The following is a 23,472-nucleotide window of genomic DNA, read 5'->3' on the forward strand; positions in this document are numbered from 1 at the left end:
AGGAAGGAGGAGGTAGTCATTGACAGAAAGAATGATAGTGTAGGGTTTCTAAGAGCTTTATTAGTTGCTTTGTAATCGGTCTCTTCCTAATGAACCCATATGATTTCAAAGCAACAAATTCGGTGTTCATTAGTTATGAATAACAGTTGTATAATATAGAACGGGTATAATAATCTTTTATTACTTTGTTTTCAGCTCTAACACAGACAAGAGTTCGAGAATACAAGGAACTGCAGTCAAGTTTATCAGACACATACTTGGAATTACAAAATTTACTTAATGAATTAATTGGCAGTTTAGAATCAGACAAAGAGGAACTGAAGAATTGCCTATATTCATGGTAAGAATGCTTGTTCTATGCTAGTAGATGTATTGTGTATTGGACATACTTCCACAGTAAATAATAATCTATGTAGCCTTTTAAATATTTCTTCCGTGCCTAATTTCCCCCTATTTTAATTTTTACTATAGTACAGGATTGATTATTTATTTATTTATTTATTTATTTATTTATTTATTTATTTATTTATTTATTTATTTATTTATTTATTTGTTTGTTTGTTTGTTTGTTTGTTTGTTTGTTTGTTTGTTTGTTTGTTTATTCTAGGCACACCAGATCTCTCTCCTGTTCCTGAACTTTATTCCATTCCCATACTTCAGAGTTTCAAGTTTTATATATTTATTTTGCTTGAAGATTATTAGGCCTGCATTATGGTACAGTGTCCTATGTTGTTGTTGTTGTTGTTGTTATCATCATCACCATAGCCATCTTTATTTTTAACCTAGTGACCTGTTATGCTCTTTTGTCAGTGTTTTCCTAGCCTCTTTTTTTTTTTTTTTTTTTTTTTATCTGATCACACTGAATCTGTCCATCTCTTTCAGGGTCTTTCTCGTGGTCTCTTTCTTGTTAACTTCTGTGAAAAAACTTTTTTGGCACTTTCTCTTCTCCCATTCTCATCATATGCCCAAACCACTTTAGCTTTGTTATTTCTATCCTGTCTTGAAGTTTCAAGATTCCTGTCCTTTTCCTCATCTCTTAATTTCTTATTCTATCCTTTCTGTTCTTGCCCTCGATACCAATTAGGAATTTCATCTCCGCTGCCTGTATTCTACCCTCCTCTCGTTTTGTTGTAGACCACTATCCAGCTGCATAGGTTAGTATGGGTTATTAATAGGTTGAATATAATACTTTCTTACATTTCTTTGGAATATCTTGGTTCCACAAAATACCCCTTACACTCTGGTAGAAGCTGTTTGCTTGTTGTATTCTTTTCTCAATTTCTTCAGTTATCTTTCCATCTTCTGTGATCACACTTCCCAAGTACTTGAAACTTTTAACCACTTCTAGAATTTTACCATTCAGTTTTATCTTTCCTCTTCCTTCCTTCCTTCCTTCCTTCCTTCCTTCCTTCCTTCCTTCCTTCCTTCCTTCCTTCCTTCCTTCCTTCCTTCCTTTTTTACACTTCCGTTTCATCCTCACCCCATATCACTATATCATCTGCAAACAACATGGCTTTTGTTGCATGTCTTCTCAATCTCTGTTTAATCTTTTTATGAATTTCATTCATGACTATGATGAATAGTATGGGGGGATAGTACACTTCCTTGTCGGAGACCAGTTTCAACTTTAAACCAGTTTGTTTTTCCTATACTAGTCTTCACACTAGCAACACAATTTTTGTACATAGCTTTTATCATTTGTAGTTCCACTCTTAACTTGTTTTTTTCCTATATACAAGGTAAGCTCGTACATGGGGTCAAGGGGGTTTCAAAAAAAACTTCAATATCCATGGGCAAGTTATCGTCAGTTTTTGATATCTTTTGTCCTGGAGCCAATTTTTACCTAAATTTAGTGAAATATTGTGTTGTAGAAAATGGAATACAAAAGTGTTTAAAAAGCCTGTCGGTATAGATTCGTACCATGGCTGTATATTGAACATTGAGCACCATACTGAGCTGAAAACAACAGGACATCTTATTATGTTCACAAATAAATGGAATTTTTTGTAAAAAGTATTTTCCCTTGAATTTAAAGTTTCTTAGGTAACAATGGGTTAAAAGGGACACCAATAAATGATACTTAATTGCTGGTGTATTGTTTCACTGCAACATTTGTGGGTGAATATATCTGTCACCAAAGAATATTATGAGTGTGTTGTTTGTAGTTGTTAATGAGAAATTCTTGTTGTTGAAATTCCACTTACCCCTTTATTCACGCTTTAGTGCCTAGCTGTGCTTTTTGCAGTACTGAGACTATATGTTATCTTGTTTCTGCTTCTTGTGTTATATGCATAGGGCGGTCGTGTTGGAGGGCAAGTAGGAGGCATAGGGGAAGGAACTGTGGGTGGAGCATTAGGCATTGGTGTAACATGTGAAGGGCGAGTAGGGGGCTTAGGGGAAGGAACTGTGGGCAGGATGTTGGATACTGACCTAGCTTGTGGAGGGGGGTCTCTATGTGTTTTCGAGGTGGGATTTGTGTTTGTTAACGTAGCGCCGTTCCCGCATCCAGGTCGAGTCGCATGAGATCCAGGGGCCTATTCCACGAACGAACTTTGCAACTTTGCACTTTTCATTTCAGTTTTTGTTCCACCATCACTTTTCAGATTTAGCTTGCAAAGTGAAAAGTGAAAAGTTAGGAATCTTTTCACTTTTCAAGCCTGTTATGTTCCTCCATTGGTACAGAAATGATAAGTGCAAAGTAATCAAGTGAAAAGTTTTCAGAAATTTTGCAAAGAGATGTTTCACTTTTCAGTTGTTAATTAACAAGTATGTACACTAGTTTCTCGGCCTAGAATTTGGTTTAGTAATATAAACATGTTACGACGAGAGCTTTTGTTATCATCAAGTGAGGACAGTGATGAAGAATCCAACAAGAGAACATACAAAGACAGGATTAATTTTCATAACCTCACTTCGACAGAATTTCGCGAGTGTTTTCGTGTTACCCCATTACAGGCTGACTATATTCTTGAAATGATTTGTCATTTATTGAAACCTGCAACAAAAAGAAGTAAATCCCTTTCCCAAAAGGAACAAATTCTGATAAGCTTACATTGGTTAGGAAATGGTGCACAGCTGCACGGTGTGGCAGCAATGCATGGGACATCAAAATCAACTGTTTGCAGAACTGTTACTAAAGTCGTAGATGCTATAGTACATGTAATATTTCCTAACATAGTACGTTGGCCTGATAATCCACATAATATAGCGACGGAATTTCTAATGAAGGGTGGCTTACCTTCTGTGTGTGGATGTGTTGACAGAACTCTCGTTAATATTGATGCTCCTACTGAGCATGATGATACACGGGCATCATTCTCTCAATATTATGGTGATTAGTGGCGCAGACTTGACCTTCTACAGTGCTAATGCTAGTTGGCCGGGTAGTGTGCACGATTCCAGGGTCCTAAGAAACACTGCTGTATGTAGACGTTTTGACTCAGGTTGGAGGCCGTTCCCAGGAGCAGTTATATTAGGTGACAGTGCCTATGGACTAAAAGAGTGGCTAATACCCCCTCTTAATAGAAATCCTGACGATGCTGTTGAGCAACGATTTAACAAGGCACATAAATCGACACGGCGTATTGTTGAGAACAGTATCGGAATTTTAAAGGAACGTTTTCCCTGCTTAAACCACTTACGATTATGTCCAACAAAAGCGGGAAAGGTGGTCTTAGCGTGTATTGCATTGCATAATATTGCACGTAAGGTTGGAAGAGAAAATGAAGAAGACTTACTTACCTTGATGGATGAAAATGAAGATCCCAATCCTGGAAATGATGAGACACCCGATTTAGACGCCGTTGCTAAACTCAATTCGTTATTGAGATATTTCACTAACTGAACTGAACAATAGTATCTGTTTCTATATTAATAACATTAATTTTTATTTACTATACTATATTTCTACTAATCTACATATAATAAACATTTTACCATGAAATTTAAGTTTAAATCAATCACTCGGTACTTTCATTGGCTATGTATTCTATGTATTCGTCTGTATTATAGACAAAATTCTGCGAAGCAGAAGCCGCAATGTCACTAGTAAATTCTGATGGTGGTATCTCCAATTCCCTTTCCAACTTCAGGGTTTGCAATTTCCTGTGGTAAATTTCCACGCGGAGAAGTTCCTGCCTCAGTTTTATTGTCACCGTATCTTCTTCAATGTTAGCAATAGGACGCGGGGAATTCAACAGCTTCCTTTTCTTTCTCCTCGGTGTATTTTGTAGGTTTTCGAGGTTTTCGCCACTGGGAAGTTCAGCAGGAGTCGGTATTGGCTCCACGGTCGCTTGATCTTCCATGTAGCTTTCAGGAAGATTCAGCCCGTCTAAAACGGCCGAATCTTTCTGCAGGATGTCGAAGATAGCAGCATCCACCTCATCCAATTGTTTATCTTTCCCTCCTTCACTTCCAGTTTTCTTGGCATTATCTCTTTTTGCCTAAAAGCAAGAATATAATGCTTCAGACGTGATATATAGGTAAGAGGAAATCATTACATATATTCTTCAATCACTTCTACATTACAATTTTATGTAACATGCTGGTTATACGAATTGATTTAAGCGATATATTCTCGATTAATGCATTTAATGAAAACGTAAATATTTACTTACTAGTGCACGACATTTCCATAATCCAAATAGATTACCCCTCGCGTACGTCCAAGATTTTTCGGCTCCAGCTAACTGCAAAGACTGAGTTTTCTTTAGAACTTCAGTCCAAGCGGATTGCTTGTCATCATGTGATAGATTATTTTTGAAGTTGCCAAAAAGAATGTCCCGTTTCTCCTTGACAACTTCTAACACCACTAGCTTCTTGTAATTTTCTTTCTTTCCCATGATCAAAACTTTAAAACTGCCGGTACCACAATTATCGTCAAATTCACCGCGAAAAATAAAGTATTAAAATCATGGAATATTATACAGATTGACCATGGAATAAACATGATCGGTTCACTCATACGCAAAGACTTTTCACTTTGCAAAGAAATTGAAAAGTAATACCTAGATCATGGTGGAACAGAAAGACTTTGCACTTTGCAAGATTTGAAAAGTGAAAAGTGCAAAGTTGCAAAGTGCGTTCGTGGAACAGGCCCCAGGCTAGCTCAGATATAATCACATTTTTCGCTATTCAAAGTTTATGGGCTATGGGTTCCACATTAGAGGAAAGATCACAGATTTATGCTAGTGGAAATACCTAACTTACGCAGTGGACGTCTCCTACCCGTATTTCTAGTTAGTTTCCACCTTTGGCTTCCGAAATTATCAAGTGGTTAACACTAACATCTAGGCATCTATTCTAGAAGTCATTAAAAGAATGGCTAAGTTTTACCATGCATTATTTATTGAAAATCAAGAAAGGTCTGACGCAAAATGTTTTCATGAATTTCTCTCTGAAACGGTAAGTAAGAAGCATTGAGATATCTTGAAATGTTAAGTAGGAAATATTAAATTGAAAACAAAATCTCAAATTGGAATAATTAAAATGAAAACATTGCATTAAAAGACATTAATTGAAAAACATTGGATTGAAAACTATCAGATTGAAAAGAAACCTTAGGTTAAAAAAGACATTAGATGCATCTAATCGAATGAATGAAAATTATATCAAATTACAATATATACACTGTCGTAGATTGAGAGTCTTTAAATGTTGGACGCAGCTTCCATACTTGGTTACAAATAAATTAAATTAGGATCACAACTTTCATTATATAAATTCTTGTGAAATTATTCTGAAAATCCTACTTGCTGTATCTAATATTCATTAATTCCTTGCAGTAAAGTAACTTTGCTTGATTCGAACTATTTGTGCTCAAATACACAACCAGATTAACATGAGAAAATGTCTTCAGAAATATTTAACAGTTAATATGTATCACATTTTTCAAACACATTCTCAAACTTCTTGGTATATCTTCGTATAGAGACAAAGATAACCCCTTTAAGTCATTATATTCTTTAAAATATTATGATCAAACATCATATCCAGAAATGATGCAAATTGTTCTCTTATTTGAGAGCATTAATTAATTCAAGTGCATATCTATGTCATAAAACTGTGCTATCAAGTGTATCTGACCATCACTCAATCTAATCATACCGTAATTGGGTGGTCTAGCTTGTGAGAAGACTCTTACTTACTACCAACAACCCTTAGTTGTGAAGATAAGTCACCAGTGATATCAGATAATGCATTGAAATAAACTTCAAAGCCTCCCTAATATGTGAGAAAATTCTTACGATCAAAAGAAACACATGGATGTAGGTTAATTTCATATCATCTTCCTCATCAGAAACTATTTTGATGATCTACAATAAAAATATCAACATATGGACGTCGCTGAGATCGTATCCTACACTACATACGGCTTATTCAAGGATCAACAGTCGATTGAAGACAAATTATATTAATTCATCATCTCAAAAATACGTAACTTGAAATACTATCCTCGTTAAAATAAACTATGACCTCACTTACGGTGAACAATAATCATCACTAACATTAATCATCATAACCTCATAACATTATTCACATATAAAACCATCACTTCACATTATTCATCTCATATAACACTTCACATCATAGTAAACGCATTAATCCATTCCAACTCAACGTATATCTGTCATCGTTGACCGTTTGCCTCACTACTCCGTCATAGTCTCAATCTTTTAATAATTCCGTAAAATATTATCATATCCTTCTATTTAGCAAGCATATCCTACATACAATCTCATTTCCACTATTATTTGATGTCCTAGTGTTTATCGCAACGTCGTATAAAATTCACCCAGAGATAAAAATTTAACCTCCTTTCATATTACATTGATAGGATTATGAACGGGTTGTTTCACTATCACTGGTTGACTACATCCTACGCATGGATTTGACGTTTAGGTCCGATGAATACCTATCGACCTTTAACCTAACTATGGTATTCGTCTTCCCATATGTTACCATCTCACTGACATTAATTAGAATAGCACTTTGAAAAATAAATAAATTTCCATTTATAGCATTGACTTAAAGAAACTTATCTTTGCTCTGATTCCCCCGTTGTCGTCTCATGTTCGGGTGGATGGACATGCGGGCACAGCTCACGGCATTTCCCTCATCTGTTTGGGAACATCTGGGACTGTCTCAGCTGATTATCGGTCCTCATGGGCTGGAAACGTCATCCCGTGTCGCCTTAACCTAGGTAGCTTCGCCTTCATTTTCTTAGTGCATGTTGCTGCTGGTCTCTCAACCAATCAGAACAAAACAAGACGTCAGTTTGGTTAATGTCGTCATCTTATGGATATGCTTTTCTACCATCTGAATATGGTAAAATTGACCTTGGAAATATTCTAAAAATTTGCAATGCGTAAAAATTAATATTCCAATTGAATTATGGAAATATGTGTGTATATATATTCTTCTCCTCTCTCTCTCTCTCTGTCGATATTACAGCTATGTAGCCTCTCGGAATTGATTGTATCAGCTAATACATCGTCTTAGTTAGATCGTGACGTAGCGATGCAGAAGTCTTTATATTCCAAAAATACAATTTAATTTCACGGAATGAAATATTCTCGAACGCTAATATTTTCATAAAACAGTTTGTGGACAAAGGTTTCTCTCTATTGTATGACCCGTATTTTTTTTAAACAATGTTTTCCTTCCTCTTGAGTACGTCCGTAGTGTTCTCCTTCTGTGTGAATCGAATGTTAAGTTTTTAATAATAACTCTGAACAATCTTGTCACGTCTTTCTTTTCCACCGCTTTCTAGACTCCTTTCTCATCGAGCGCTTGATGAAAACATTACTCCTTCGGCTCATAGTAGTACTCTGATGCTTTATTATCGACATTCTGTTGACTTGGACTCCATTTTCATTTCAATTAGATCTTGTTGGGAACAGTGAAATGGCACAACGTGTTGGAAGGTTTATAATTGAATATTTTGAAGACTTTACTATTTTCTGATTTGAGAACTTGTAGCAATTTTGGCAATCCTCTTAATGCTTCAATATAATCTACAGGAATTTACACGTATCTTTTAATAGCTATATGTTAGATACGCCAGAACTCGTGAAGACGACTGAATCTAAAGAAAAGTGCCAGTTTCATTGTTTAAATGTTGTAAGAATGTACTGTCGGACAGAATAGCAGGCTTCAAAGCCTGAGTCCCACCATATAAAACAAGACAATAAATAATAATAATATAATAGGTAAATGGGTAAATTTTGTTTATGTATGTGAAAATTGGAATATATGTCTAAATCCAGGCTCTTAATGGAGGATTTTTGTGCCCTCTTCTTTCTGGCATTGTCCTCCTTTTTAAATAGTTTCGTTCTCTTTATCAACTACTAGCTGTTACCCACGGCTTTGCTCACGAAGATTTAGTAAGTTGATAAGAATTAATTGTTCCTCGGTACTGCACTAAGACATTATCTGAAAATCCCTTAAGTATAAAAAAACTCACTGAAAAATTGCATTTCATTTACCCCGGAGCCTCTTTGTAAATCACATTTGTAGCATTGGCTTTTGGGGCTAAGATAACCAAGCTACTGGCAGATCTAAATGTGGAACATGCGACATGGAACTCTACATGTGAGAAAGAGTCCTCTTTTAAGTCAAAAAAAAAGTTTATTTATAAAGGAGATTCCAAATACCGATTTGCACATCTGTAACATCTTATTTTTGAGTTTTAAGTATCCTCATCAAGAGAATTCAACTCCTTCACTTATTTTCGATCTCCAGCTTAAGTTAATGTTCCAAAAACAAAAAGTACGTGATTTTTTATTTTTAAAGGGGATTACAAATATGAATTTTCACGTCTGTAACATGTTAAGTTTATGAGAAATGCTGTAGATATACTCATTTTTAAAACTTCCCCACTCCTTGGTGGAATGGTCAGCGTTGAAGCTTTCAGTACACAGGGTTCCAGGTTCGATTCCAGGCTGGATCGAGGATTTCAGTCGCGTGTGATTAATTCATCTGACTCGGGGACAGGTGGTTTGTGTTTGTCCCAACACACTCTTCTTCATATTCACTCAACACACCACATTACCAACCACAACAGGAACACAAAATAGTAATTACATCCCTACATACAGGGTTGGTGTCAGGAAGGACATCCAGCTGTAAAACATGGTCAAATCCACGTGTGCGACACAGTTGCCAGGCGTAGGAAGAGCGGTAGAGGAAGAGGATGCTCATTTTAAAAATTCACCTGCTTTTTTTATTATTTCACCACCTTAAGTGGATTTTCAAAGAAAAAAGTGTGTTCATATATTTTTAAAGGAGATTCCGAGTACCAGTTTTAACGTCTGTAACGTCTTCAATTTCTGAGATATATGTATCCTCATATAAAGAATTCAACTCCTTCCTCACTTCTTTTCAACCGTACCCCCCAAACGCTTAAGTGGATTTTCTGAAAACAAAAATTTCTGTTTTATTTTAAAGGAGATTCCAAATACCAATTTTCATGTCTGTCACATGTTGGTTTTTTGTGATATATTGTAGATAATCTCACTGCTGTAAGCATACTGAAGCTGATGCTGCCATGGTTACGGCAGTTCATTTCTATATCCGATTCCTAGAGCAGGGCTAGTTTGGTGCCAATATCTCCATAACGGTGGGTTTTAGGGCCTTAAAAAATGGTTTTCAGGCCCATAGGGCTTACCGAGTTTTGTTATTTGCGTCAAGGGGCTTAAAAAGAACTTAATCCTGTCCTTGTACGATAAATTTGATTCTGCCTATATTAGCCTATTATTTTTATATTATATATCCCCCATCGCCCCCCTCCCTTTTGAATTGTTTTGAAAATAAAATACAGCCCATGTTACTCACTGGCAATGTAGCTTTCTATAGGTGAAGTAATTTTTAAAATCGGTTCAGTAGTTTTTGAATATATCTGTTACAAACAAATATACAAATTTTTCCTCTTTATAATATTAGTTTTAAGAGGAAACTTCAAAAACTCAAAACATGGAAACACCCTAACTACACTAAAGGAGAATGGCAACTGGATCACATCTGCATGGACAAATACCACAAAGAGATCTATAACGTCAAAGTCTTCCGAGGAATAGACACAGGTTCAGATCACTACGTAGTTAAAATTAAACTCACTCCCCAGAGGAGACAGCAAAAGCAAGCCCTTAAAACTAACAGAAAAATAGATCCTACCCAGCTAATCCAACAACAAAAATTACCAGAAAGCAGCTGAAAAAGTAAAAATCACAGATACAAAACTTGAGGACATAGTACACAACCTTAAACAAATTGCAGAAGACGTGGCTCCAATTAAACCACATAAAAAATACCAATGGTGGAACAGTGAATGTGATGAAACAGTGGAGAAAAGACATCAGGCCCAAAAAACAGATATATCCTATCAAAATCTAGTAAAACAGAGAAAAGAAACTACCCAAGTCTTAAGAAGAATAAAAAGACATCATAAGGACACACTGCAGTTAATTGAAGAACAATTCAATAAAACTCAATCAAGGGACTACTACAAAACCTTCAGAAAGCAGCTCCAAAATTATGAAGCCCCGACCCTACTGATGAAGGATGAAAATGGTAAGCTGGCTCATAACAACAAAGACAATGCAGAAATTCTGGCTAAATATTTCAACAAGCTTTTAAATTGTGAGGAACCTACAGAACTCCTTCATTTGGACACCAACACCCCGATAAAAACACCACCAGAGAACATCAATCCCCCCCACAATATAGGAAGTCTACCAAGCTCTGAATAAATTAAAAAACTACAAAGCACCAGAAGAAGATCAGACCTTTGCGGAAATCTGGAAATATGCAGGAACATCAGCAAAAGTTGCCCTCCATCAACAACTTGTCTCTATCTGGATTAAAGAAGAACTACCAGAACACCAGACAACAGCCCTCATTCACCCACTGCACAAAAAAGGAGACAAAACCGACCCTAATAACTACAGGGGAATCTTGCTGCTAGACATAACATACAAAATATTTTCAATATTCATCCTTAATGGGATAAGTTTACAACTTGAGAAAGAACTAGGAGAATATCAAGGAGGTTTCAGACCCTGGAGGAGCTGTCCTGATCAGATCATGAGTCTTAAGTTGATAATGGACTATAACAGGAGAAGAAATAGAGATATGCTGATAACATTTGTAGATTTCAAGAAAGCTTATGATTGCATCCATAGAGAATCTTTGTTCAAAATTGTAAGACACCTTGGACTACACCCCAAATTAATAAACATGATAAAATTGACTCTCACTAACACCAAATCAAAAGTGAAGTTTAGGGGTGAAACATTAGAGACATTTGAAATTAAAACTGGACTACAGCAGGGAGATGCATTCTCACCACTATTATTTAATTGTGCTCTAGAAATGGTAATGAGGGAATGGTTTAGAAAATGGCTCCCCAAAATAAAGATTGGCCGAAAAATTAAAACAAATTGCCTGGGTTTCGCTGGCTATTTAGCATTACTAGCAGTGGATATTAAAGAAGCAAAAACCCAGATATCAGAACTTCAAAACATTGTCTCAAAATATAATTTGAAAAAACAGAAATTATGCCCCAAAAACCAACACAACTAAAAGAAGTTACCCTAAATAATAATAAAATCAAAATAGTAACTCACAAATAATATGATCATCATCATCATCATTTCCCTTTATCCAGCTGTAGCCGGGTAGGGGCAAATATGGTTCCTCTCCACTTTCTTCGGTCTTTCCACCACTCCTCCTCCAACACTGTGTCCCAGTCCAGGTTTCTTTCTATAATGCTGCATTGGATGGTATCCTTCCATATCAATCGTGGTCGTCCACGGCCTCTCCTTCCTTGGATTTGCATTTCCATCACCTTTTTTGGCATTCTTTCGTCACTCATTCGCTTTATGTGCCCAAACCATCTTAGTCGGCTCTTCTCTATTCTATCATTCATTTTTTCCACTCCAATTTCTTCCCGGATTTTCTCATTCCTTATTTTGTCTCGTCTACTCTTCTGTATCATACTCCTCAAGAATTTCATTTCGGCTGCCTGTATTCGACTCTCATCCTTCTTTGTCATTGTCCAAGTTTCTGCTCCGTAAGTTGTTATGGGTACGTAATACATCTTATACATAGTATCCTTTGCTTCCATTGGCACATCTTTGTCCCATAACATATTTCTTACACTATGATAGAAACAACTTCCAGCTAGAATCCTTTTACTAATCTCAGCATCCAGTCGAGCATTCTCCATTAATTCACTCCCCAGGTATTTAAACGTTTCCACTACTTCCAGGGGCTTGTCTCCAAGTCTAATCTGACCTTTCCCTTCTTTCTCCCCTCTAGTCATAACAAGAGTTTTACTCTTTTCTACACTTATTTTCAATCCACATTCTTCAATCTTCCCATTCACCACATTCAATTGTTCTTGAACCTTCCTGTCATCTTCTCCCCAAATCACAATATCATCTGCAAATAACATCATGTTCATTTCTCTTCCTCCATATGCTGCTTTTGCTGTTCTCATGATGTCATCCATTACTATTGTAAACAGGATTGGTGATAGAACACTTCCCTGTCTCAGCCCACTAGTTATTTTGAACCAACTTGTCCTGCCAACTTGTTTTTGCAAGCAACAACAACATTCCTTATACAATGCCATGATCATTTTTATTAATCCCTGTCCAATTCCTTTTTGCCCCAGACTGTCCCAAACTTTCGTCCTAGGGACACTGTCATATGCCTTTTCAATATCAATGAATGTCATCACCATATCATTCCCGTACTCCCAATGCTTTTCCATTAGTTGTCTCATAATGAAAATGAGCTCTATTGTTGACCTTCCACTTCTGAAACCAAACTGATTTTCCTGTATCTGCTTCTCAACCCTCAACCTTATTCTACTTTCCAGTATCCTTTCCATTAGCTTACCAACATGGGATATTAGAGTAATTCCCCTGTAGTTCTTCAAAACTTTCTTATCACCTTTCTTGAAAATTGGGATGATTATTCCTTTTTGCCAATCCTCAGGGACCTCCTTATTCTCCCAGACATTCCTGAGAACCTGATATGTCCACTGCAGGCCTACAGCTCCAGCTGCCTTTATCATCTCCACTGAAATTTCATCTATTCCAGCAGTTTTTCCATTCTTCATCTTTCTTACTTCCATTTCAATTTCATTCATTGTAATTTCTTTATCCATTTCTTCGTCAACTAATTGCCTTTCTTGGTCGTCCATTGAATGACTGTCATCCGTCCTTATGTTGAGCAGCTTCTGAAAATACTTTCTCCATCTATTTCTTATTTCTACTGGCTTTGTTAAAATTATGCCACCTTCATCCTTCACAAATCTGGTGTTTACTTGATCTCTCTTTTTGTTTCTTAAGTTATCATACAGTAATTTCTTGCTGCCCTGCGTATCATCTCTCAATTTCTGTGTGAATAAGGCCCAGCTTTTCCTCTTTTCTTCCTCCACTACTTTCTTGGCCAAATTCTTTGCCTCCATATATTTTCTTCTACTTTCTTCAGTCTTAGATGCTTTCCATGCCATTTTCTTTTCCTTCACTTTAATCTTTACCCTATCATTCCACCAGTGTGTTTCTTTGTCTTTCACATTTCCTGATGTTCTACCACACACCTTTTCTGCACATCCAACCAGTGCTTCCTTAAATATTTTCCATTCCTCTTCAACATTCCCCACCTCTGTCCTGGGTACCAAGGGTATTATTTCCCTTTGAAATTCTTCTTGTATGCTTTTCTCCTTCAACTTCCATACTTTAATTCTTTTCTCTCTTCTTAATTGGGGTTTTTCAATCTTTCCAACTTTCAATTTTCCTATCACAACTCTATGATCTCCACCAAAGGCTTCTTCAGGCATGGCTGTTACATCTACAAGGTTCTTCCGGTGTTCTTTCTCTATGATTATATAATCAATCATGGTCTTTGTTCGTCTGTCTCCCCAGCCATACCTTGTAATCTTCTGACTGTTCTTCCTAAACCAGGTGTTTCCAACAATCATTTGATTCCTCATGCAAAAATCCACCAACAACTCGCCTTCTGTATTTACATTTCCATATCCAAAGGGCCCTACAACATCTTCCTTTCCTTGTCTTTCCATTCCAACTTGTGCATTTAGATCTCCCATCAATAGTACTTCCTTATCTTCTATCTGTCTCTCCACTTCCTCTAAGAAGTCCTCTAGATGTTCATCTATGCAACCAGTTTGTGGGGCATACAACTGAAATAGATCTTTCACGCCATTTTCAAACTGGAGTCTCATCATCATCATCCTATCGCTGACGTACTCTGTATATTCCAGATATTCTTGGATTTCTCTTCTAAGTATGATGGCCACTCCATTTTTTGCTTCAGGTCCTCCGCTGTAATACAGCCTGTATCCTTCTCTCAGAGGGATCTCCCCTGTACTCCTCTTCTTGGTCTCGCACAGTCCAAGTATGGCTATATCTTTTTCTATCATGAAGTCAACCAGTTCTTCTGTCTTTCCCGTCAGTGTCAGTACATTAACTGTTGCAATTTTGATGTAGTTTGGTGCTGGTTGCCCATTTTTCACAGTTCCCCCAGCACCTGAAGAGCTGCGCGTCGCTTTTAGCAGGGGACGCCCTAACCTTTTCCAAGGCACCATATCTGCTTTGTCCATATAGGCTATTGTTACGATGGGCTCGCCACACCCAAAGGCATTTTATACCTACTGCCAGGTTCAAAATTAGGCCGTCCCTAACATGGAGACAGACGCCTTTCGTAGCCGCTCCTCTGGAGTACAGACGCTACGGGTATGCCACTTCCGCCATCTCCGCCGTACCGAAGTCCACCTTCTCCGCCGTAGATGCCGTTGAGGTCTTCACTCGTAACCCTGAGCTGAGACCCATACCAGATGTTACACACCGGGTCAGTGTGCTCTGAGACTCACATAGGCAGGGGCGCCACTCCCTGGATAGGGCTGCTTCCAAAGAGGGTCCCTACCTGCTACCCAAGGGTCCCTACCTGCTACCCAAATAATAACACATAACCTAAATGAAAAAATCTCAATCCAAACAAGAACAAATAGATTAGCTAAAGCACAAAAATTAACATGGGATATCTACAAAAATAAATGTCTATCAATAAATGCAAAAGTAAAACACAACACAGTTATAAAACCGGAAGCTACATATGCAGCAGAAACACTTTCCTGAATAAACTATCAAAGACTGACAGACTTCAGAAAATTGAAAGGAGGATTGGAAGAACCTGCATCAACAAAAAATACCAGAAGGATGGACAGTGGTGGTTATTAGTCATGTACAAAGAGCTAGAACCCATTACAGATACTATGCCTAAGAGGAGACTGAGATTCTTTGGACATATCATGAGGATGCAGGATTCGAGACTTCTGAAACAACTAGTACAACACAATCTCGTCTCAAAAAATACCACAACAGGATGTAAATGGATCAGTAAGAGAAGATCTGAAGGAAATAGGCCTTACAACAGAAGACACCACAAATAAGATAAAATTTAATACAAAACTCAAGAATATAAACCTCTGCTTTACCCTTACACAAAACAAACCAACAACACACATATTTTCAACTGAGGAAAGACCACGAAGATCGGAGCGTCTGAAGAAGTACTGGGAAGACCGCAAAGCGCGAACAATCCCTTCAAAGAGACCTGAACGACGGACTGACTAAAGTGTAGAAGAATATTAGTAGAGCAGTATAGATTTGCATCTGGTCACCCTTACACATGGGAGATGCTGTCCTGTTGGGCAGTGTGAAAATAATGTTTGCAAAGTCTAGAATTGTTTGGGAATAGCATCCACTACGCCGGAACAATGAGGGCACTGTACTTCGGTCCTCACCTAGGGTACCATAACATTTTATTCCATTGTTCTAGTCACGTTCGTTCGCCGGTACGTGGTTACTACGCACGTCACCAGCTGAAGCAGTCTTTTCCTTGTACTTGGCTAGCTGTCTTCATTTGGCGTACAGGTTCATCCTTTTCTCATATTGCTTCTGTCCTTCCACCTTCCACCACCCAGTCTCCAAGTACAAAAGGGGCCTCCTTACGGGCGTAACCAACTCTGATTTTAGAACTATGGTGGTAACAGAATTCTTCCCTCGGCTCACTGTGTATTTCCCAAGCATGAAATATATCTAGACTTGGATTATTAAATTCTAATTTTATATCATGTTATTGTGGCTAATAGAGCACTGTCATTGTACATAATAGGAACCACCCAATAATATGTTTTCAAAATTCAAAACATTAATTGTAGAATGTAAATTTTTTAGTCAGTGTGTTGTTTTTTTTTTTTTTTTTTTTTAAGTTCTGTCACCTACGTTACTGGAATCTTGACCGCAAATGTGATTGAGATGCCTGGGGCATGTGGGCATCCTCTTACTTGCAACCCTGCAATGATCGAACCTGTAGTGTAAAACTGGATTGTTGACAGCCTCATGTACAGTTAACAAGAGTGCTTGTGCATCCTGAACATCTAAATTTTAGGCCCTTTGTTGTTAATTTCAATGTGCAGAGCACTCAACACAGAAGAAGAAACGTAAGCAGTTCTCTTTACAAAATAAATTAACCATTTCAGAAGTCGACAAAGGTCACAATAAGTCCAAAGTCGCAAAGAAATATCCCATCGGCTTGTCTACGCTTTTGACATTCATTAAGGACCAAAGAAAAATAGAGGAGAATATTGACTCTGATGCTGTCGGTCTACGAGAGAAAATGAGAGCTGGAGACTGAGGAAGTTGACAGAGTTGTTTATGCATGGTTTGTGGCTACATGTATTATGTTAAATGACATCATCTTTATATGTCACTGACTTCAAGGGCAGCACCGGATGGTTCCATTGTTTTAAAGAGGTATATGGAATCGTTCACCGCACTGGGAGTGGGGAAGCAAAAGATGCACCTACTGAATTGGTAGATACTTGGAAGGAATAACAGTTGAGCGAATTTGTGAAAGATTATGCTCCAGACGATGTATTTAACGCTGATGAAACAGCCTTATTTTATAAAATCATCATACAAATCATAGGTTGAAAGGTGAAAAAGTGCATCAATGGGAAGAAGTTGAAAGAGAGAATATTAGCAATGCTGTGTGTGAAGTCCACAAGCACAGAGGGAAATATGGACATCCTAGGTTTTTTAAAGGAGTAAATTTCCTACCATGTGAATAGAACCATAATCAAAGAGCATGGATGACTGGAAATTTTTCACTTGTGGCTGCTTGGACTGGAAAGAAGAACGAAAGCTTCTAAACAAAAATTCTACTTTGCCCTTCCCATAACAATATTCCAAGGCAGATGGAATTTGTTAAAGTGATGTTACCACCTACCTACAGGTGTATACTACAGCCTCTCGATCAGGGGATAATCCATGCAACCAAAGCGTGTTATTAGTCACAATTAATTCAGCAAATTCTCAAAAGACTTGCTGTTGGAGGGAGTACAAACATAATCATTCTAGAAGCCATGCAAATGTTCATGATAGCAAGAAGAAGCATGCCTTTGACAGTGATAATTGCTGGTTGAAGTCCGTGATTTCATTTGTGATCAAGGATGAAGGAAACAAAAAACCTGCTATTTATTGTACGACTTTTAGCGCTGGGAAGTATGAGGACATGTTCGGCTTGTGCAGTTCAGGTCTTTCTATTTGACAGCCAAGGGCGGCCTTTGCGTCTAGATGTGGAATGACCAGGCAAGTTGGCCATAGTTTAGGGTCGTGCAGCTGTGAGCTTGCATCCGGAAGATAGTGGGTTCGAACCCCACTGTTGGCAGCCTTGAAGATGGTTTTCCGTGGTTTACCATTTTCACACCAGGCAAATGCTGGGGCTGTGCCTTAATTAATGCCACAGCCGCTTCCTTTCCATTCCTATCCCATCGGCGCCATAAGACCTATCTGTGTCGGTGCGACGTAAAAGCAAATAGCAAATAGATGTGCAATGATGATGAATATCTAGGGAGAGGGTGAAAACTGGTGTTGGTACATAGCCTACTCCTGTCAAATAACACCAAGAGGTCTGCTCAAGGCTTAACGTACCCATCCAAGAGATGAATCGCCATCAACATCGTTTGCCCTCACTCCATATGAGCACTGCATAGAAGTTTGGAATTGAATCCAGGCTTTTCGCATGCAATCTAGTAATAACCACAACTCTCAAACCGGCTAGCCACAGTGTTGGACTGTTTAGACTTGACAGCTTAACAATCATGGCCACCAGGGAGGCAATGAACCTGCTGATATTACAGAACTGGACCAAGAACTTAGGAGAAAATCCCACCTCTGCAAATGTAACCAAGAATTATTTTATTGGCATTGATAGTGGAGTGGTCATGAAAACGAGATTATGGAAGAGGACATAATTCAGTGTGATGCAAGAAAAGGAAAGTGGGCATGTGAGTGAAAATGAAGATGATCGTGATACTAGTGCTGGTGAAAGTGAAAGATAACCTTGTCTCTTGCTAAGGCTGTAAGTTTTTCTTGTGAATTATGGCATTACCGGGCGAGTTGGCCGTGCGCGTAGAGGCGCGCGGCTGTGAGCTTGCATCCGGGAGATAGGGGGTTCGAATCCCACTGTCGGCAGCCCTGAAGATGGTTTTCCGTGGTTTCCCATTTTCACACCAGGCAAATGCTGGGGCTGTACCTTAATTAAGGCCACGGCCGCTTCCTTCCAACTCCTAGGCCTATCCTATCCCATCGTCGCCATAAGACCTATCTGTGTCGGCGCGATGTAAAGCCCCTAGCAAAAAAAAAATTATGGCTTTTTTTTTTTTTTTTTTTGATAAACAGAACAATGCTCCCATAATGTGATAAAGTGTGCAAGTCTTAACATTGACTAGCTAGAAGAGCTGATTGTAAAATGTTCAGTGCAAAACAAAATTACAGACTTTTTCTTTAAGTGAAAGAGTATAGTTGCACTACAATCGATATTGAAATTCAGGATTTCTGGCACAGTAGGCCTGAGTAAAAAGAATACTTGTACTTGTATAATTTCATATCTAGAATGGCTTGTTGTTGCATATGTTCGGCTGAACTAAATTTCAATACTGATGGGTTTTAGATGTTGTAGATGTTGTTTTTTAACATGTATTACTCCATATTAGGGGCTCTAGTTTGAACTTTATTCAAAGTCGTCTTCAACCTTCAAAAATGGAGTAATTTGTGATAAAAACTACATCCAAACTCCATCATTTTGAGTATATACCACATCTCTGCTACAACAATTAAATATAAATTTCAGTACAACGAAAATAATTTTGCAGATCCCAGCATTTTGTTATACAACCATTCGACTGTATATACAACAATAAAAATACAGTTCAGATTAATGCCTTCTGAAAAAAATAACTTTGGAAACATTTACAATCTTAAAATTTCTTCAAGCCAAGTGCTTTTAGCAAAAATTTAATTGTGTGTTATTTTTGAATAGGGCTACAGCAGTTAATGTTGAGTCATGTTTTCTAAAGCTCAGATGTGTAGTATTTTACCATAGTAGTAATAGAAAAATAACAAAAATATGCAATGGAGTAATATAATGTGTTAAATATCCTTGAATTGATACAAATTATGTCATCAGTGATGCATCATGAACACTTTGTGATATGTAGTAAAATATCTCCTTCCTTTTGATTTTTGAAAAATGGTGCATCTGATATTTCTAGCTTTCCTAGAGTAAAACCAAGACCAGCATTTACACCTGTTGTGTTCACTGTAATCATGTTTATACGCACCAACTGGTAAATTCAAAATTAAAAACTTCATATCTGGTTCGTATTGAAATGAGATAACATACAATAGAGGGAAATTTGATTGATCCACCTTTTATGATATTATGTATTGAAAAAAGGTGTATCAATCAAATTTCCCTCTATTGTATGCCAACTGGTAAATACCAAGGATCTTCAAAAAAATAGATAACGAGTTACATAGAGAAACTTTATTTTACTGGTCAATATCAGGATACACAGTAATAGGGTACTGATGTGCACTACTATTCAGTATAATTACCATTCTCGTCCATCCACTTGTGCCAATGGCACACCAATGGTTTCCCATTTTCGCTCGCAGCATGTGCTGGGGCTTTACCTTAATTAAGGCCATGGCCACTTCCTTCCCACTTCTAGGCCTATCCCATCGTTGCCATGTGACTTGTCTGTGTCAGTGCGACGTAAAGCAAACTAAGAAAAAAGAAATCTACATCCAGTCACTGAAGCCACTTCATGGCGGCATGCTGAATAGCCATATCATTGTCGAATTGCTTGCCAGCCATTGCTTCTTCAACGAAAACCACTGGGTATTGGGTTGGGGCTTTAGGGGTGATGGTTCTCTCAAGAGGTGTAGTGTTGCTGCACGACAACTCGTACATAACAACTTGTGAATCGTTTTGGTACTTCTGTCTGGGAGAAACTGGACCATCCTTCCTACAACTCCAACCTAGCACCCAGTGATATCCATTTCTTCAGACAGTTGAAGAAGCACCTGGGTGGCAATTGATTCAACAGATGATATCGGCTGTTCAGCATGCCGTCAGGACGTGGCTTCCGAGACTGGACACAGATTTCTTCCAGGCAATGCTTTGGTGAACAGGAATAGTGACTACGTGTATCAGTGCCGTACTACTGTGTAACCTTATATCTATCTCCATGCGTGCTCTTGTTTCTTTGGTTTGTGAAGCTACCTTGTATGTATTGCCTCTCAAGTCGAGAACTTTCTTCACATTTATTATTTATTCACAGCTGATCTGCATTTAGGGCTGATCAGGTGAGTTGGCCGTGCAGTTAAGAACGCACAGCTGTGAGTTTGCATGCGGGAGATTCTGGGTTCGAATCACGCTGTCGGCATCCCTGAAGATGGTTTTCCGTGGTTTCCCATTTTCATACCAGGCAAATGGTTGGGCTGTAGTTTAATTAAGACCTCGTCCGCTTCCTTCTCACTCCTAGCCCTTTCCTATTCCATCGTCGCCATAAGACCTGTCTGTGTCGGTGCGATGTAAAGCCACTAGCATTTAGGGCTGTCACCTATATAGCAGATGACCTCAGTTGTTTGCCTAGTCTTCTCTTCCATAATTTCAAAGAAGTTGGAAATTTACCAAACATTTTCCTAGGTTAACTATTCCAATCCCTAATTCCTATGAATGAATACTTGCCCTACTAGTCCTCTTGAATTCCAACTTTGCCTTCATATGTGACCCGTTCGCAGAAAGGGATCCAAAGTCGACAATGGAAATTTTACAGGAGAGCTGAACAGAAGTGTCTGTGGTGTAAAAATTGCATTTCTATGTTTTGACTACTTGCGCTACACACGGGTCTTCTTAACAAGTTCAAGTCTTCACCGCTCGATGTCATGAAAACTATGTACAATTGTTAAGAAAACTAGTGAAAGCTGTTCTTTTTTTGTTTTACAACTTGCTTTACGTCGCACTTTAGGTCTTATGGTGACGATGGAATAGGAAAGGGCTATGAGTGGCCGATTCGGCCGTGCCCTTAATTAAGGTACAGCCCCGGCATTTGCCTGGTGCAAAAATGGGAAACCACGGAAAACCATCTTCAGGGCTGCCGACATTGGGGCTCAAACGCACTATCTCCCGAATGTTAGCTCACAGCTGTGCATCCCTAACTGCACGGCCAACTCGCCCGGTAGTGAAAGCTGTAATTGCATTTTTCTCAAAATACAGTTTCCTTAATAACAACAATCAATAATTAATATATTCTGAAGTATTGCAACTCTTATTTAAATGTTCAGTATCTTATGCCAATTTTACAACCACAAAAATCTCAAAAATGACAAAATCTGACTTTGTCCCTCTCAAGCTTATTTATCTTCTAATGTCACTCCATGCACCTCTCCACTGACAGCCCGGAGCTTAGACGAGCAGCTTGTCTCCTTTCTCCCAAATCTTCCCAGCCCAAAGATTGTAACATTTTCATGACACAACTTGTTTGTCAGAAATTGCCCACAACAAATCTTAACTGGTATCCTTCGGGTTTTTCCAATTCTTGAATTGAGTAATCCTGGTGAGGGTCCTATAGCAGAATCATACTCTAATTGGGCTGTGACTTCATATGCCCTCACCTTTACATTCCTTTTACAACCTCTAAATACCCTCGTAACCATATAAATAGATTAAAATACTGCAATACCATTGGTTTGTCTTCTTTTATTTATCTTCTTTACATTACCATTTCAGTTTTAGTCAACTTATATCATATATTATGGTTTTTATTTTTCAGGGTACAGCTTCCTTTTACATCTGCCATACCTTGTGATCAGCGTGTTGGAGGGAAGACCTTCACCGAGTGGCTTAGTTTGTATGACTGCATGATGTTCGATAGTGAAAGTTCTCGTTCTTTAAGTAATTCCATAATGGGCAATTGCTGAATTATTCTTTGTTAGGCTTGATATACAATACTTCCTAAAAGTCTCGTTTACATATTAACTTATGTCACAGTTCTTTTGTCAGTTGTATTTAGATACACACTACACTGAGAGCTACAGTAAAGAGAATATTTCAGTTGAAAAAGCAGTATTAGAGGAATTATGGACAGATCTAGAATAAAAACGGACACTATGATATATATAAAACAGAAAAATCTCTATTTATTAGAGAAGTGGTGTTCAACCTGTTCTCTATCGAAAAGCGAATTATAATTGTAGATATCTGTAAGACTGCACACATGCTTTGTCAAACTTGATACTTTAGCTAATTACCAATAATTTATCTAATAATATACTGTATCTTTGTAAACAAATGAATGCTGAGATTGTCTATACTATCCTAACCACCGAGCTTGATAGCTGCAGTCGCTTAAATGCGGCCAGTATCCAGTATTCGGGAGATCGTGGGTTCGAACCCTACTGTCGGCAGCCCTGAAGATGGTTTTCTGTGGTTTCCCATTTTCACACCAGGCAAATGCTGGGGCTGTACCTTAATTAAGGCCACAGCCGCTTCCTTCCCACTCCTAGCCCCTTCCTGCCTCATCGTCGCCGTAAGACCTATCTGTGTCGGTGTGACATAAAGCAAATAACAAAAGAAAATATACTTAAATGCGTACAAAACATAAAAGTACTATGTATGAATGAATGCTTAGTAGAGACTAGATGTTCGGCAGAATGAAAGTTAATAATAATATAAGAGAATTTATTGGACTCCAACCTATTCAATACATTACAGGATGTTAACATTTTTAGTTAAACATCGTTAAAATGGAGACATGTTTCGCCCCCCATGTGGGGCATCATCAGTCATATCAAAGCACCTCAAAATTAAACCAGACGTCTGGTTGGAAATTATGAACATAATATGTAAGAAAGAATACATTAAAAAACACGTACAAGGTCCTATCCTAAACAAAATAACAATAGACTAGTTACACATAGTAAAATACGCTAGTGGTTTCTTAATATTAAAATGAGGCCATCATATGTACAGTATAACAATGAAAGTAATCAAAGTCTATATGATATTGAGTTCAATGATAGTTCTACATAG

General features: G+C 37.9%; 1 protein-coding gene across 1 annotated transcript in view; it reads left to right on the plus strand.

Moving 5' to 3' along the window:
• LOC136866967 (interaptin) overlaps nucleotides 1-22,711 on the plus strand; it is a 258,677-nt gene extending 235,966 nt beyond the window's left edge. The window contains exons 10-11 of the mRNA XM_067144057.2: nucleotides 196-340; nucleotides 22,214-22,711. Of these exons, the coding sequence (XP_067000158.2) occupies nucleotides 196-340; nucleotides 22,214-22,361 (293 nt within the window). The 3' untranslated portion in view covers nucleotides 22,362-22,711. The remainder of the gene's footprint in view (nucleotides 1-195; nucleotides 341-22,213) is intronic.
• Nucleotides 22,712-23,472: the final 761 nt, after the last annotated feature.

Source organism: Anabrus simplex, chromosome 3, assembly GCF_040414725.1.
Source record: "Anabrus simplex isolate iqAnaSimp1 chromosome 3, ASM4041472v1, whole genome shotgun sequence".
NCBI classification, from domain to species: domain Eukaryota; kingdom Metazoa; phylum Arthropoda; class Insecta; order Orthoptera; family Tettigoniidae; genus Anabrus; species Anabrus simplex.